This window comes from Eleutherodactylus coqui, chromosome 2 (assembly GCF_035609145.1).
Source record: "Eleutherodactylus coqui strain aEleCoq1 chromosome 2, aEleCoq1.hap1, whole genome shotgun sequence".
Classification (NCBI taxonomy): domain Eukaryota; kingdom Metazoa; phylum Chordata; class Amphibia; order Anura; family Eleutherodactylidae; genus Eleutherodactylus; species Eleutherodactylus coqui.
This window is the reverse complement of record NC_089838.1, coordinates 136,715,697-136,733,457: the sequence shown is the minus strand read 5'-3', so window position 1 is coordinate 136,733,457 and position 17,761 is coordinate 136,715,697. Positions and strand designations below refer to the sequence as shown.

General features: G+C 40.6%; 1 protein-coding gene across 1 annotated transcript in view; it reads left to right on the top strand.

Annotated features, from left to right (window-relative positions):
- Positions 1-202: 202 nt before the first annotated feature.
- PTPRB (protein tyrosine phosphatase receptor type B) overlaps positions 203-17,761 on the top strand; it is a 159,569-nt gene continuing 142,010 nt past the window's right edge. The window contains exons 1-2 of the mRNA XM_066591635.1: positions 203-257; positions 8,019-8,414. Of these exons, the coding sequence (XP_066447732.1) occupies positions 203-257; positions 8,019-8,414 (451 nt within the window). The remainder of the gene's footprint in view (positions 258-8,018; positions 8,415-17,761) is intronic.

Below are 17,761 nucleotides of genomic sequence, written 5' to 3'. Positions count from 1 at the left end.
AGGTCCAGACACAAACATATACATAGATATTAAATCAATGCTGAAGACTCATGCAAGCTGGTGTAGAGTCCCCAAAACAATTGAATAGAAGGAAGTTCTCGTCACTGACTTTTTCCCTCTGTGAAGGCTCATTTCCTTCCTAAAGTTAGCTTCACTTATCTAAGTTGTTGGACTGAAGTATGGAGTGACTACTAGGTGGAAAATGGATGCATTTTTACATGTTCTGCTGATAATCTGCTTGTCCTACAGGATAACAGGTAAGTGAGGGATCCAGGTGGGGAGTATTGATCCAGAAGTTTAACCAGGGAAGAAGTGTGTAGAAATGATCTACTGTCATCAAACTCAGCACGTCTCATAAGCTGACACTGCAGTCTATGTGTGAAGCAGGAATCCCAGCAGACGTAATCTGTGGTGGTAGATTCTGTTGTATCCTAGAATTGTACATCTTCATTCAGACAGGCAGTTCTGTTGGGAAGGCCTCAGCAACTAAAATGTAATACCGGCATTCAGTGCCAGAACCACTAAATAGGGGTTTTCACACTTTGGAACTATCATTGCATGATTTTAGAAAGTACTGCAGTTTAAGACTGGATTAAAAATGAAGCAAAGTCTACACTTTGAAATAATGTATTTCAGATTCACTTGGCCTATGGTTGGGATGTAGTCACTCTAAAATCCCAGGACACTGATAAGTAAACCCTGTATGTTCATTCATATCAGCTGTTGGAGACTATCCTTCATAGTGCATGGCTCCTGATTTGTAATTCGCCAAGTATTTTACCTCTGTTGCTAAATAGTGCCAACATATCCAACAGTGCTGTACATACAGATATTATCACCCACATATCTTATTATTATTATAGTAAACTCAAGCTGCAACTAGTATAATTCACAAGACTGCAGTATATACTACAAATAAAGGTTCCTGCAGATCTAGCTAGGCAGATATCCGCATCTTTACATAGGATATGTTCAAGTACTTCACTATTTTGCCTTAGTACATTCAGTTTTTACCTTTTAGCACTCATTATAGTCAAGTCTAAGTTTAGCTAATAAATATTAAAGTTTGGCAAAAATGTTCAAGCTCATTAAGATAAACAGAAAAACTGCTACACTAAAAGCCTAACATGTTAAATAAGTTGAAATTCCTTTACAATCCTTACAGATGTAAACAGGAAATTAGAACATGTATGAAACGAAAAACTGAAATACGTGTCCTTATCTGCTCTCTATAGGACATTTAACAATTGGAGATATGGGTAGATGAGCTCCTTGCCTTTATGTCTATGGAGATTTGTTTAGTAGGGCTGAAATAAAGGTAACCATAAATGGACCTAGTAAGGGCTCTCTCACGCAAGCGTTTTTTACCACATATTACATGTACGGGTTTTCCCAATGTATACCTCCAGCATATGCCACTGTATAGTAATATAGTGGTATATATCATCTATAGACTCTCATATTAAATAAAGCATACCTCAAAGCATGAAAAAGGAATACCAAAATATACAGACTAGAGATGAGCGAGCACGCTCGGATAAGTCAGTTACTCGAGCGAGCCTTGCTCTTCTCGAGTAGCTGCATTCTTGTCCGAGCGTGCTCGGGGGGTGGTGGGGGGTAGCGGGGGAGAGAGTGAGACAGATCTCACCCCCCCCCCCCCCCCGCCAACCCCCGCCACCCCCCGAGCACGCTCGGAAAAAGAGGAATTACTTGAGAAGAGTGAGGCTCGCTCGAGTAACTGACTTATCCGAGCGTGCTCACTCATCTCTAATACAGACCCAGCAGAAACCAAGATCACTGTTTTGGCCTCCGTCGGGTGAATGAGGCCTTATGGATACATTTGACATATAGACCAGCATCTTACTCAGCATATATATCTAAGGGCTTAAAAAGACGAACGGGAAACACCATGATTATGTATAACGCGCAGAATATTGATTTCAATGAATTTATTCTCATTCCTTTTTTTTGTGCCCGTTGTTTTCATGGGTGCAAAAAAATAGGACCTGACCTATGTTTCTGCATTTTGTGCACCAAAGACCTGCATGTAGGGCAATAGGAGGTACGCAAACATGGACATCTGCCCATTCGTGCATGCGCTAAATGATCTGAATCACAGGTGCTGTTTTTGTGCCACTTTGTGATGCTGTTTTTTGAGCCGAAGTCAGAAGTGGATTTAGAAGGGTTGCGAAATATAAAGCACTTATACTTCTCCTTCTTACTGGATCCATTTCTGGCTTTGCCTCAAAAAATGCATCAGAAACTGCATCTCAAACTGCATTAAAAGCTTCATGTGTGTCTCTAGTCCCAAAGGCCCTTTACATGGCTTGGTGATCGGGCAAGAAGGTGAAGGTGCCGCCGATTACCCAATGAAATAGCCCACATTCTTCCATTGGGTGAGCTCATCTTTCATGTGGTATAAAACTCATTGTTGCCGACAGCACATCTCTCCATATGAATGTGCGATATGCTGCCAACAGCCGCTAAGCAGTTTGGAGGAAGGGCTATCATATGAACAATTGTTCCTCCCACAATTGTTCTGAATCGGGTTAGGTAAAAGAGCTTAACGATCTGATTGAACTGTGCTCATTACATGGTCTGGATCGCGGCATGTAAAAGAAGCCTTAGGGCCTCGAGAGACGAACATTTACACAAATACGCTTATTTGTGTATGAACAAGGTTTGGCAATAATCAGGCTGTTATACAAGTCTGCCAGTTCAGACACCAGTATGTTACTCCCTTTCCATGGAAAAGAATGGCTATTTAAAGCCTAATGTGGGCCAACTGTCTTCTTTTTCCTGTATTTTGCGCAGTGTCACACCCTTCCCCTTGCTGTTATTAACCGGCTCAGACTTCTATGGCAGCTTGCTGCATAAAACGCAGAAGGATAGGGCAGGTCCTATCTTTTCTCACATGCAGGAATCTCGCTTATGAGAAGGAGCCCATTGAAATCCATAGGTTCTATTTGTCACATCTGCAGACGTTCATCTGTTTAAGCAATAACATAGTCTTCTCTTGGAAAAATGTTGGAGGTTACCTAAGTCTGCTCAGATACATAGCAATGTACCAAACTATGCATATCATATTTCTTTTCATCCAAGAATTACAAGAAATTATATTCATGCTTACATAATTGCAAGATTTTGGTTCTATCATAAAGATATATGAAAACATTGAGTCTATTACCAATTACTGTCAATTTTAGTATTGGTTTAGCTAAACCTTAAAAATAGATCAATGAAAAGTTCAGTCAGACAAAAAAAATTGTCAAATGTGGACTGTAACAATTACTGGTGTCTTTCTGTATCATGATAAGGGGATTTCTAAATAATGACATAATGAAAAGTTGTCCCATACAAATATATATGTCATGTCCGCTGGGCACACCACGCCACAGCACAGAGGCAGGGAAACGTCCTCATAGAACCGCAGCAACACTCAAAGTATATGCTAGGACAGGTTACACCACCCCAGGCTAAGAAAGAAGGAGAAACCTGTCCCTCACTAATCAGGGAAAGTGGGAAACCCCTGCCTGAAAGTGGGTTAGGCATCCTAATAAGGACGGTTCCAAAGTCTTCACCTAAGACCTGACTATCCCTGATTAGGTACCTGAAGAGAAGTATAAAAACACCGGACATGCCACTGTTCACACCTACACACAGAACAGGACTCTTCACACCTCATGTCCAGCCACCTGCACAGACACAGAACACTTCACTATTCACACCAAAACACCAGGTAATGCATAACACACAGAACAGGACTGTTTACACAGCACATATCCGGCCACCTGCACAGACACACAGAACACGTCACAGTTCACACCAATAACACAGAACAGGGACCCCACTCAGAACTCTCATGCATACAGATAACAAACAATAGCTAGCGCAAGTGTCCTCACACCAAGGGGAAAGAGTCAAACACCAAACTGACATACAGGGAACAATGTCAGGCATCACCCACCTAAACACACACAAGGCATCAGACATTTGGAGGTCATACCTGTCAAAGGGAAGGGGAGAGGGCATCTGCATAAGATGCAGACTGGGAATACAGGTGTCCAGACCGTCCATAGGGAAGGAGATAGAGACACTACAGACTAAACATGCAACAACACCAAGCTACCTCTAGCCAGAGGAGCTCATATTTATGTGCAGCAGACTAGTGGGGATTGGCTGGCTGGAGAAACTCCACACCCAGCCAGCTCAATTATCCCACACCGGTGAAACTGTGCTGCTGGAAACCCATATAGAACAACAGATGCAAGCAGCACAACCTGACAATATAGTATTCCCGATTTACAGATTCACATTCCTTTCACAGATAAGTTTTCACTGTTGATATACAATTTTCAGAAAAGCAAGTGTTCTAATATATGTTTGTTATGTCCTTTTCCAACCAAAGGTATTTTTGGAATAATGTAGCACATGTTCCCCTTGAAAATAAAAATGTTGAAGGGGTTTTCAAGAACTACAGCATTGATGACCTATCCTCAGGTTAGGTTATCAATAGTTGATTAGTGGGGGGTCCACCCGTCAGAATCCCCACTGATCAGCTGAGTTAAGGAGCTACAGGGCTCAGCCTTTTCTAAGGTCTGTGATGGTACGTTCATTGGTCACATAGCCTGAGAGCAGCTTAGTCCAGCTCAGTTGAAGTGAATGGCGCTTAGCTGCAATACCAAGGACAGCCTCTATAAAATGTATAGTGCTGTGCCTGGTATAGACTGAAGTGACAGTGGTGCTCACCTGAGCACTGCTGTCATGTTTCATCAGCTGATCGAGGGATTTTCCGATCGCCACTGATCTATTGATGGCCTCTTCTGAGGATAGGGCATCGAAAGTGTAGTCCTGGAACAACACTTTAAATGAAAAAAATCAATGAAAGATAAAATGCTCTTGTTTTAAGGTAGTTAGAAACATCTCACCATGGCTAACTTGCTATAGTTGTCTACCTACAAACGTGAAAGAAAAAAAGACTGAATGAGAACTTAGTTTTAGCTGTTATTCACATTGTTGTACCAGGGATCTTGGGTACAACAGGAAGCTTCAGGGAAATGACTATAAGTAGAGCATTCAGATTGTGAATTGCAAAGTGTTAACATATAATAATCAGCCCAAGCCAGTCTAGCTTTTGCTGATTCTTTATAGGCAGATTCCTTGGGACTTCAAGACTCAGTTGTCATATATTTTATCAGTCTCATTGTGACAATGACCTTTGAAGATCATTGAAAAGTAATTTAATAGAATGGAACCTTTAAATAAACCCTGAGGGTCTCAATTATAAAACAATAGGACCATCAGCAATCACCTGTAGCTGTTCCAGTATGAAACCACTATAGCTGTGTTGGCTCTGTTAATAAAAGCCATGACGCTGGTAGAAACAGAACATTACATGTTTATCTTTTTGAGAAAACCGTGTGACACCAATATGTCTGTCACTACGTCTTCCAAGGATATTACTGTTACGTCCGCCGGGTGCACCTCTCCGCTTAACGGAAGCAGGAGTGTTATTACATTCAAACAGGACACACTGGCTGGAACACCAAAGGGACAGTGAACTGCATACTGGGAAGTGGACTCACGGACAGACATAAGATAAGGACTGACAAATGACCAAAACACTCATTTTGCATACCTGCACAAAACAGATGGAATTCCTATAAAAGTATGAGGTATTAGTTCGTGGATAGGCCTAGTCACTTAAGCCCGCAAGCCACTTCAAGGCTCCTCATTGTCTCGGAGGTCCCTACTCTAATGAGACAACATCTACCAGAACCCTGCCTGCAAGCAGGGTGATCGCTCCAATAAGGGCGGCCCCATATTGGAACCTAAGGGTTTAACTAGCCCAGAGGTGACAAAAGATCCATCAGGACACAGTGAACAGGACACAGTTCACACCAACATAATAGGGCTAGCATGCAATACAGAAGAAGACTATCCACACCTAATGTCTGGCCACCTGCACAGAGAGTGGGCAAAACATTGTTAACACACATAATACATACCAAGGCATGCAGGAAAACCAAACCCTAGAGTGAAGAGATACCAGAGGGACTGATTATATATATATATATATATATATATATATATATATGTGTGTGTGTGTGTGTGTGTGTGTGTGCAGAACCACAGGTCCCAGAAGCACACACCTAACAATTGCTTTCTGAAACTTGTGATATATGTTATACCAATATACAACTTTTCCCTTAACCTCATTACATAACTAGACAGATACGCTGTTCTGGTATCTGGGAAACTGATTGGAAACTCCAGTAAGCATAACAGTGGGTTGTCACCCTTCTTTCCTAAAAACAGATATGAATAAGAAATAGTGGTATACATTTTTACCGCTTCCCGTCCCAGGATGTATATATCTATCCTTGGTAGCAAGTGATTTCTGTGAAATAATGTATATTTAAATCCACAGTGAACTGCCTATGACTGACAACTGACCCCCACTGCATTAACGGGGATTGACAAGAATGCCGATCCCTGAGGTTAATCCCTTTCACTCGATATGTATGAAGTTAACAGAGGGAAGGAGCTCACTTGTTGATGTAATTGTCTCTGGAATCACATGGTATAGGGGCAGTCAGAACGGACGTGTCAACTTGCTTTATGGGTGGCTAGACACAGGAACAGACAGACAAACAAGACTCTAAAGTCCGCCTACCAATGGACGAATTGGGCAGGATAATTCTAGGGCATCTGCCCACCAACAGACGGGTAGGACAAAAAACCATGAACTGGGCATCCAATAACCAGTAGACGGGTGGAACAGATGTAGCACGGAATACAGATATAAAGCAGTGACTGACAAATAACCCAAAACACTCACCAAGCATACCCGCACGCATAAACAGATGGAATAGATTGTGTACGAGGTATTGGTTCATGGATTGGCCAAGTCACTGAATCCCACAAGCCCACCTCATGGGTCCTCATTGTCTCGCGGGTCCCTACTCTAATGAGACAACTAACCCCAGGAAACCTGTCTGTAAGCATGAAAAAACAAATATATATTTTTAGATATAAATATGTTTTTATCAAAAATAAGGGTTTGTATTGTAAACAATTAAAAAAACCTAAAGAAAAAATACATCATTTTCAAGTTGCTGTAATTGTACCTACTCACAGAAAAAAAGTTATCATGTCATTTATATTGCATAGTGAATGCTGTAAGAAGAAATAAAATTGATGTGTTTTTTCACCCTGCCCTCCAAAATAATGAAATAACAAAAGTTATTTCATATATTATTTGTACCCCAAAATAATACCAAGAAAAACTATAACTTGTCATACAGTCAATAAGCCCTCATACAGCTATGCCAATTGAAAAATATAAAAAGTTACGGCTTTTGAGAAGTGGATATGCAAATCGATCTAACAATGTATCTTTTACAGAAAATGATGCCTTCATACCTGTAGAAAAGATGTCTTTAAAAATTCTGTACCATATTCAGATTAGATTCGAATGGTCCACAGGGCATACTTGGAGAGTTCCAGCCTCTCAGAATCTTCTGTTTTCCAACTCCTCTGCGTCTGAGTGATGTGGATGATATCCCCTATGTCATCTACTGGCCAGTGAAGACAACTATGTCCCAGATGTCAGAGAAAGACCAGTACAGAGAACCCTGATGAGCCTGCCCAAAACAGATCAGACGCCTCTGTGCCTGCACCATCCCACTCTGACTTATGGACATTGGCTCCTTCACTGGAGATTAGACAACCCCCCCCCCCTCCCCGACATGTTCCTAGAGGGTTGTCAATTTATTCATAGATTTCTAGGAGGAACAACAGATGCACAAGACAGAATTATAAAAAAGTGGTATGATCTGGTATATTATGAGTAACACAAGTATTTACTGATATGTCAGGAGGAATTACCAGTCCTCTTTCAATTAACACTGAGGAGACTAGAGACTACATGAATATTACTCAATAACTGAGGAAGTCATGCATTTATGTTGTTGTATATGATAAATTATAATGAGTTTTTCCTCTTACTGTTACAGAGAGCTTTCTAATCTATCATGACCAGAAGAATGTTTGTATTAGCATTGGCAAGTTTGTGAGCCTAACCAAATGTAACGTGACATATTCCAGCCAGCAATGGAAATGGACTGAGGATGGGAAGCTTCATAATGTCAAATCTTCCATGTGTCTTGGCATCTCTTCCACTTCTGCATCACACTTCCGCCCGGCTATACTTATTGACTGTGTTAAGGCTCCCACGTGGACATGCCATAAAAGTGAACGACTTCTTGAAGTTGCAAATACTTCTTTGTTCTTAAGAAAACAGGGATCCCGGGTCGTTGTTAAAAAGGGAACAAAATACCCCAATACCTGGAAAAGATTGGAAGTGGACAAAATGGGAAAAGGTTTATTTGAAAACATATGTCTAGATAATGGTAAGTAATTTTAAAAGAAAACCACACACATAGCCCCAAGATAGGCTTTAAAGTAATTTCCACATACTATCACAATATTATGTATTCCTCTTTCTCACATCTATCTATCTAAACCCTTTTTAGTTACCTGAATTTCTGCGTTAATTATTAAATGTGGTCTGATTGATTTGAACGTCACAATTATAAACAAAGCCAATGTAACTGAACGAACAACACACAAAGTATTGTACCATTCATTGTTTTTATTGAGCACACTGAGAAAGCATCCATGATACAGGGGGAAAAAGTAAATGAATCCTCGTTTTATTGTTAAGGCGATGAGATTAGAAGTGCGGGTTTCACAGGTCATTTGCCCATTAAATAAAGTAAGATTACTGACAAATCTGTTTTTCTCAAGAAATAGTGGTTAGAGTGAACTATACCTTTATACAAGCAACTTTCAGAATACCTCAGAGGATATTATAGAGGTAAATTAAGCTGGAAAAGGGGAAAAAAGCATTGCTAAAACCTTGATGTGTATCAGTCCACAGTTAGATACATTATCTCCAAATGGAGAAAATTCAAGCCTGTTTCTACTATAGGAGTTGACAATCCTAAAAAAGGTTAAAATGAACCCAAGGGTAACAGCGAAGGACCTACAGAAGACTCTATAAGTTGCAAAAGCCTCTAGTAATATGTCACTCATAGAAAAACACTGAACAAGAATAATGTTCATGGATGGACACCCAGAAGGAAGCCCCTGTTGTCCAATAACAATATTGCAGCCCATATCAAGTTTCCCAATAAGATCTGGATGTTCCAGAATGCTTCTGAAAAAATGTTCCATGGACAAATAAAACAAAAGTTGAACTATTTAGCACAGTGCTATGCTTGGAGTAAATAAACCACTCTACGCAACACCAAAACCTCATCTCAACTATGGAGCATAGCGGAGGCAATATCACTGTTTGGAGATGCTTTGCTGACTGGAAGCCCTGCAATCATTGAAGGAGCAATGAATTCTAGCATGTATCTGTCACGATATGCCATGACTGCCTGTCATTGAAGCCACGGTCTGGCGCTGCTGTCCACCAGGTCCTGCATGCAGTGTTTTGTTCACTACATGCTGAACTTCCTCTGCTTGTTCCTGGATGTTTGCCCATAGGGTGCATGTGCTTCCACAACTCTTCTTATAGGGCAAGTCCATGCATTTTAAACTTGTCCCCCACCAATCCCCATCCTTTTTCTGCTATTTTAGGCATTCTCCCCATATGGAAGATGTCTAAGCAATGTCTAGTTCAGCCATTGTGACAAAGTCCCCATTTGTGTATATTCTGATTCTGATTCCCGCTCTGACTCATGACTATTCTGACTTCTGTGCTCCCTGACATTTGCTCAGTTTATTGGACTTCATCTTGTTTGCTGCCTGCCCTGACCTTTTGATTGAACCTCAATACTGCTACTGTACTCTCAGCCCTAATTACCTACTCTCCAGTTCACACCCCAGGTACCACACCCCAGTGCATGTGCAATGTCAGCAGCCACACAAATGAGAACATCTGCGTGTATAATGGCTTGTGTAGCCAGCAGCGAAATATGTATTCTGGTTGGAGAGGGTCAAGGGTGAAAACCGAGTTTCCCCAGATTTGCCCCCTCAGATAGCTCAAAGCCAAACCAGTGTGTGGCAAAGTGGACCCACATACGCCTAATAGTATCAAAACAGTTTAGACAACCTAAAGCCAGCAGTTTATTACCTCAAGCTAAAGAGCCATTGCGTGATGCAATAAGACAATGCACCAAAGCACATGAGTAAATCAACTAAAGAATATTTGATAAAGAAGAAGATTTATGTTTTAAACTGACAAGTCAAAGTCCTGGACTTAACATTATCAAGATGCTGTCACATGACCTGAAAATGGCTGGGCACTCAAGGCATCCCAGAAATACACATGAACTGAATCATATTTGCAGAGAGAAATGACCCCAAATTTCTCCTCCACATTATGTAAATTGCATTGGCAGCTGCAAGAAATGTTTTGTGGAGCTGCTTAAGGGGAATCCACAGGTTATTGAATTCAAGGGTTCACTTACTTTTCCTCACTGCACCATGGATATTTGCTAAATATATTCAATAATTCCCTTCCATGCAAGGCAAACTAAGAAATATGACAAGGTTCTGGGATTCCAGAGAATCGATGGAAGGACACATGACATGAATCCCCCGGGAATATAACCCCTACCACAGTGGATATGATCGCAGGGTTATTGTTATGTAACTTGTATGCCAGGGAAAGTTTTGTGTAATTGGTAAGAAAAAAATTTCATTCAATAAAAACAATTTGAATAACTATATTTAATAAAAGACATGAACCGTACAATTCTTTGTGCATCATTAGTTTAGTTACTTTGTGTTTATCTATAATTGTGACTTAGATAATAATCATATTTTATTAGTAATCAATGTAGAAATTCAGGTCATTCCAAAGGCTTCACTTACTTTTTCTTACAAATCTGTCTACCTGTTTTCTATGTAGTGATAATATAATGGAAGCTGCCAAAAACATTAACATTTAAATTTGTGAGCGTCATTCAGCCTTTCAGTGAGTGCAACTTCTATGTGAGATCAAACCCTATGCTGTGATCCACAATAAAGGTATAAACAAAAAGGTAAAAAAAATACAAGAAACAACAACAAATTATATATCACCCTTCAAAAAGCACTGTATTGCATGGGAAAAATTCAACTGTCCACGTTCAAATATGGATTTAATAAAGCATTAAATCAAATAACTATGTATGTAAAACCAATCAATAAAGTACTCAGCGCATCTATGTCACATAGCAGATTATTTATTCAAAATTCTGCATGGGTAATGAAGTTATGATGGCAAAATGTGACAAAATGCGCTGACTCCAGGTGATTGATCTATGGCAGACTAAGTGAAATACTTGAATTTAGATTTTGCTTGTACAGTAAGTGCATTCAATTAGAGGTTTTCCAGATAAAAGCTATTCATGACCTAACCTTAGGATAGGTCATCAATAGTTAATCCCCGGTTACCCATTACTTGGGATCCCCAGCGATTAGCTGGTAGCTCTGTCACTGTCTGTGCAGCGGGCTGGATGTCATTATCAGGGTCGGGAGCAGAAGTACCATAGCTGGCTTCACTACCGTTGTGCCTCCAACCATGGGGATTGACACTTCTGCCTCCAACCATGGGGATAGACACGGAAATCTAATAGAAGGCTTTAGCTCCCATTGATTTCAATGGAAGCAAAGCCAGGTATGGCAATTCTGCTCTCGACCTCGATAATAATGTCTGGCCTCACTATACTGACAGTTGGCCGGACGATCAACTGATACCCAGGGATCCCGTGCAGTAAGTCCCCAGAGAATAACTATTGATGGCCTATTCTGAGGATAGGTAATCAATAGTTTTTGACCAGCAAACCCCCTTAAGTTTTAATTTTTTAAAAATAATCATCATTATGAGAGGAGCTTGTTATGTCTATCAATGTAGTCTAAAAACATGCACTATATGGACAAATATATGTGGACACCTCCATCATCAAGCTGGATGGATATCTCATTAGAATACCATTAATGTTTATATAGAGTTGGACCCCTTTTTGCAGCCATAACAGTCTAGACTCTTAAGGGAAGGCTTAACACATGATTTTGGAGCGTAGCTGTGGAAATGTATGCCCATTTAGCCAAAAGAGCATCTATGAGGTCAGGCACTGAGGTTGGATGAGAAGGTAATCAGCATTCCAATTCATCCCAAGGGTGTTCCATTGCTTTGAGGTCAATGCTTGGTGATCCCTCACACCAAATTCATCAAACCATGTCCTTATAGACCTTATTTTGTATACAAAGGGACAGTCATACTGGAACAGGAAAGGGCCTTCCCCAAACTTTTGTTACAGAGCTGGAAGCGTTCAATTGTTTAAAATGCCTTTGCATGCTGTAGCGTTAACATTAAGCTTCACTGGAACATAGATAAAAAAAACCCTGAAAAACAGCCACATACCATAATCCCTTCTCCACCAAATTCTACAGAAGGCCCTATGTATTCTATGTGTAGCATTCTTCAGGCATCTGCAAAACTCACATTCGTGTATCAGAGTGCCAGAAAGTGGAACATGATCACTCCAGAGTATACGTTTCCACTGCTCCAGGTTGCAGTGGTGGTGAGCTTCAGACCACTTCAGCCAACACTTGGCATTGTGCATGGTGATCTTAGGCTTGGAATGCATTTCATGAAGATCTTGACACACAGTGATTGTGCTGACACTTATAGGGGCAGTTTACAGCTGTAGTAAGTCAATAAAGAAATAGAAGGTGATTTTAATGTTCCTTGGCACTTAGGCTAACTTCACATGGGCAACCGCGATATGGGGCAATGAATCCCGCCCCCATATCACACTCCCCACCATGTGAAATCCCTGAGGATGTGAGGCGTTTTCATGCTAAAACACCCTCGCATCACTTCAGGGATCTTCTGGCATGGCTGTCACAGGCACACTGGAGGATCAAGGACTTTGTCCCATTGCTTTCAGTGGCAGCAGCGCCGGCCCCATTGAAAACAATGGGCGCTGCGATGCAAGATCACGGAGCCAGATAGAACATGCCGCAATATGTTTCCCACATAGCATCGCATCGTGGTGCCATGCGGGAAAACACAGCTCATGTGTATGACCCCATTCAAAAGAATGGGGTTCATATTTTTGTGAGAGTCTCAAAGCACACAAATCGTGCATGATTTTAGGGTCTATGTGAAGCTGGCCATAGTGGCTTCACATGTTGAGTTGTTGTTACTCCTAGATTCTTCCTTTTCACTGTAATACCACTCACTGTGACCATAGCAGATTTACCAGCTTAGAAACTTCACAAACTGACATGTGGCAAAGGTGGCTTGCTATGTATCATTTTTAAAGTCACGGAATGTTTGTCTATTGAGATTGCATGGCTGTGTGTTTGAATTTATGCACCTGAGGGGTGCCCACATACTTTGGCCATATAGTATATACATGGTGAAGTGTAATTATGCCATGGATGTTTGGTCAGAGATAACAATAAGCTGGTGAATACACAGGAGTATGACCACCAACAGACAGGAACCTCCAGTACTGTAGCTTGTGGAGCAGCAGCTCAGGAAGCAGCACAGTTGCCATATCATTTTGTTACTTGATCTTGCTACTTTTTGCTACAGAGGTCAGATGAGCTGAGTAACTTTTCTATCCATTTAATTTATCAGCTTGGATTACAGGACTTTCATATTATTTTAACTCCTTGATATATTAAGTTAAATATTAGGGGGTTTTTGTATTTTATTTTCAGTCATTGTTTCTACTTTTTTTTACATTTATGTTTGTTTATATTTCTACTGCCGTATAAAGTTCTGGGTTTTGTTTATTAATTAATTTCAGATGTATAGAAATATTATTTTTAATTTCTGTCTTAGAGGATCTTTGATTTCTAACATAACAGCCATTTCTTGTAAAAAGAAATAGAAATGGACAATTTAAAGAAGTATACTGCAGTTACAATATTGATGACTTATCCTTAGGACAGATCATCGATATCAGATTCTCAGCACCCTTACTGATCAGTTGTTTGAAGAGGCCTTGACCCTCAGACAAGTGCTTCAGCCTCTTCATTCTTTTCAGTGCTCTATACTCTAGTGTGTAGTGCATGGCAGCTTTGTCCCATTTCTTGTCCTCCATGGCAAAGTGCCACTTTTGACGTGGATCTCAGTTCTGACATATAGAGGGCACCACAAATGCAGGCCTCTACTTTATAACATACAATGCCCTAATAGAGAAACAGAGTCAAAACCAGAATGACACATTCTTTAGGCTGACTATTATATTTGTCTGACTGGCTTAGGCTGGTTTCACACCTGCATCAGGGGTTCCACTTTCCTCCGTTTGGGGAGCAGAAAAGGGGAATCCATGGATGAATATCTACATCTCAGGATGAAACCAACAGCATTGAGTGAATCCCTTTGAGTATAATGGGGTCCATTTGCTTTCTGCTCATCTGCCTGGCCTTTAGCCAGAAGAAAAAGTGCTGCATGCAGAGCTTTTTCTTCAAGTATTTTGTGCCGGTTCTGCGAACCTCTGACCGGAGGTTCGAAAGCAGATGTGAAAACGGTCTTACGAAGAGTCTTTATATTTCTAGTGCAGTTGAACTCCATAGAAATAAATGAGGCAGCGCTGCAATACCACACACAACCAGTGGACAGGTGTGTTACTGTTTTAGATGAAAGCAATCATGCTTTTCTTTTTTGTAAAACCCTTTCAATCAATCATGTTGATAAAGGGCTTTTGTCTCAACACAGCTGGAGGGTAAAATAATTTAAAATTGATGCATTTTTTATTGTATTGTCAGCTTTTCTAATTGTGCCACTACGTACGTATTGTATGTCTAATTTATATTCAGATCCGTACAGGACAATTCTCTTTTATGGTAAATATATTCAGGCCTTTCCTTCCAACAAGACTCTAAAAATTAGTTTGAAAGTTTGCCAAAAGGCCTTCCAACATTTAGCACGTATCATTTCCTGTGGAAGGAAAGGCAGGTCCTTTTCAGCACACTTGCTTAGAGATACAGTGCTATACTGGGATTTCTACTTGCCAAGGACAGATCTTTGCTCACACTGAGCAAGTGCTAAAATGAATTAATCATTACAGTACCAATAACTTCAATCTAAAGCCGAAATAAATAGCTGTCAAGCATAGAAAAGCCATAAATCAAAACAAATGATTTCAGTATTCGGTCTTTTGAAGATTATCATCTTCATTACATTTAAAAATGCACAGCCAAAAAGAGACAAAGTGTGTTGTATACTGCAGGAGGAAGCTTTATAGGAGTATTAAAACTGTACTGCATGTATGTATCTTCTCTCTTGTCTTGTATGGCAGTGTCTGCAAATCTATACAAAGGTGTTGGATAATAGTTTATAATATGTATTACTAGGTGTGAGTACTTCAAGTACATTATCAACCAAAAGTAACAGGAAACCTAAGTAAAAGTCAGTAGTAGTGTGTATTTACATATGTTAATACTTAGTTGAGCCTCCTTTGGCCCTAATGACATAAGTTACTCTATGTGTCATATTTTCTACTAATGTCTGATACACTTCAGCTGATATTTCCCTCCATTCAACCTGCAAACATCTGGAAACTTCTCTCAAAAAAGATACATCAGTTAGTCTACAATGATACAAGGAGCATCGTCATTGGACAGTTGGGCAATGGAGGAATGTCCTACGATGAAGCAGACTACTCTATCTTCTAAACAGATTGATGTACCTAGGTGTAGAGGCAATCTGGGGAATGTTTTTGCCTGAGTGTGTTGTGCCAACAGTTAAGTACGGCTTAGGTTCCATTATGGTCTGGGAATGTCTTATGCGGCATACTTCCAACAAGACAACACACCTTGTCACACATCCAACACTTTTACATTAGTTTGAGCATATAGATGTTCCATGACATACATAGTAACATAGTATGTAAGGCTGAATGAAGACAATGTCCATGTAGTCCAGCCTGTCTATCCTCCTGTGTTGATCCAGAGGAAGGCAAAAAAAAACCAAGGGCAGAAGCCAATTAGCCCTTTTTGGGAAAAAATTCCTTCCCGACTCCCTAATGGCAATCAGACTGTTCCCTGGATCAACCCCTAATAGTTCCTACCTGCTTATATACCCGGATTGACACTTAACCTAATATTTATATCCTGTAATATCCTTCTTCTCCAGAAAGACATCAACTCCCCTTTTAAACTCCTCTATGGATTTTGCCATCACCACTTCCTCCGGTAGAGAGTTCCACAGTCTAACTGCTCTTACAGTAAAGAATCCCCTTCTATGTTGGTGATGAAACCTACTTTCCTGTAATCGTAGCGGATGTCCTCTTGTTACCGTCGTGGTCCTGGGTGTAAACAGATCTTGGGAGAGATCCTTGTTTTGTCCCCTCATGTATTTATACATCGTTATTTGATCACCCCTTAGCCGTCTTTTTTCTAGAGTAAATAATCTCAATTTGGATAGCCTCCAGTCCCGTCATTCCATGTATTAGTTTAGTTGCCCTTCTTTGAATCCCCTCAAGCACTGTGACATCTTTCCTGAGCACCAGTGACCAGAATTGTACGCAGTATTCCATGTGAGGCCTGACAAGTGCCTTATACAATGGAAGGATAATGTTCTCATCCTTCGCCCCTATACCTCTTTTAATGCACCCCAAGACTTTATTTGCCTTTGCAGCAGCTGACTGGCATTGGTTACTCCAGTTTAGTCTACTATCCACTAATCCCCCCAGATCCTTTTCCATATCACTTTTCCCAAGTGGTACCCCATTAAGTGAATATTGGTGACATCCGTTTCTCCTGCCCATGTGCATAGTCTTACATTTTTCAACATTGAACTTCATTCGCCATTTTTCTCCCCAAGCCCCCAGCTTATCCAGGTCCGTTTGTAGCCGCACATTGTCCTCCGTTGCATTCATTATATTGTATAATTTTGTGTCATCTGCAAATATTGATATTTTGCTGTGCAGCCCCTCTATCAGGTCATTGATAAATATGTTGAACAGAGTGGGGCCTAATACTGAACCCTGTGGCACCCCGCTAGCGACTGTGGTCCAATCAGAGTATGAACCATTTATTACCACCCTCTGCTTTCTATCATTGAGCCAATTTTTTACCCACTTACACACGTTTTCGCCCAGTCCGAGCTGCCTCATTTTGTATATTAGCCTATTATGTGGCACGGTGTCAAAGGCTTTAGAGAAGTCCAGATATACGAGATCAATAGATTCTCCCTGGTCCAGCTTAGAGCTTACTTCACCGTAGAAACTGATCAGATTTGTCTGACATGAGCGACCCTTCATGAATCAATGCTGGTGAGGAGTTATTCCCTTATTCTCCTTGAGGTACTCATCGATGGCGTCTCTCAGAATCCCCTCGAAAATTTTTCCCGTTACTGAAGTGAGACTTACTGGCCTATAGTTACCAGGCTCACTTTTGCTCCCTTTTTTGTAAATTGGAACCACGTTGGCAATGCGTCAATCCAATGGTACTACACTGGTCTTGATAGTGTCTAGAAATATTAGGTATAGTGGCCTAGCTATCTCATCCCTTAGTTCCCTTAGTATCCTTGGGTGTAATCCATCTGGGCCCGGCGATTTATCAATTTTAGTCTTCTTTAGTCACTTCCACACCTCCTCCTGCGTTAGGTATGAGATATTTTGTGAGGGGTTCATTTTATTCCCCTGCATCTCGTGTGGCATTTCCTTTTCGTTTGTGAATACACCTGAGAAGAAACTGTTTAGTAGATTTGCTTTCCCTTCGTTATCATCAATGATTT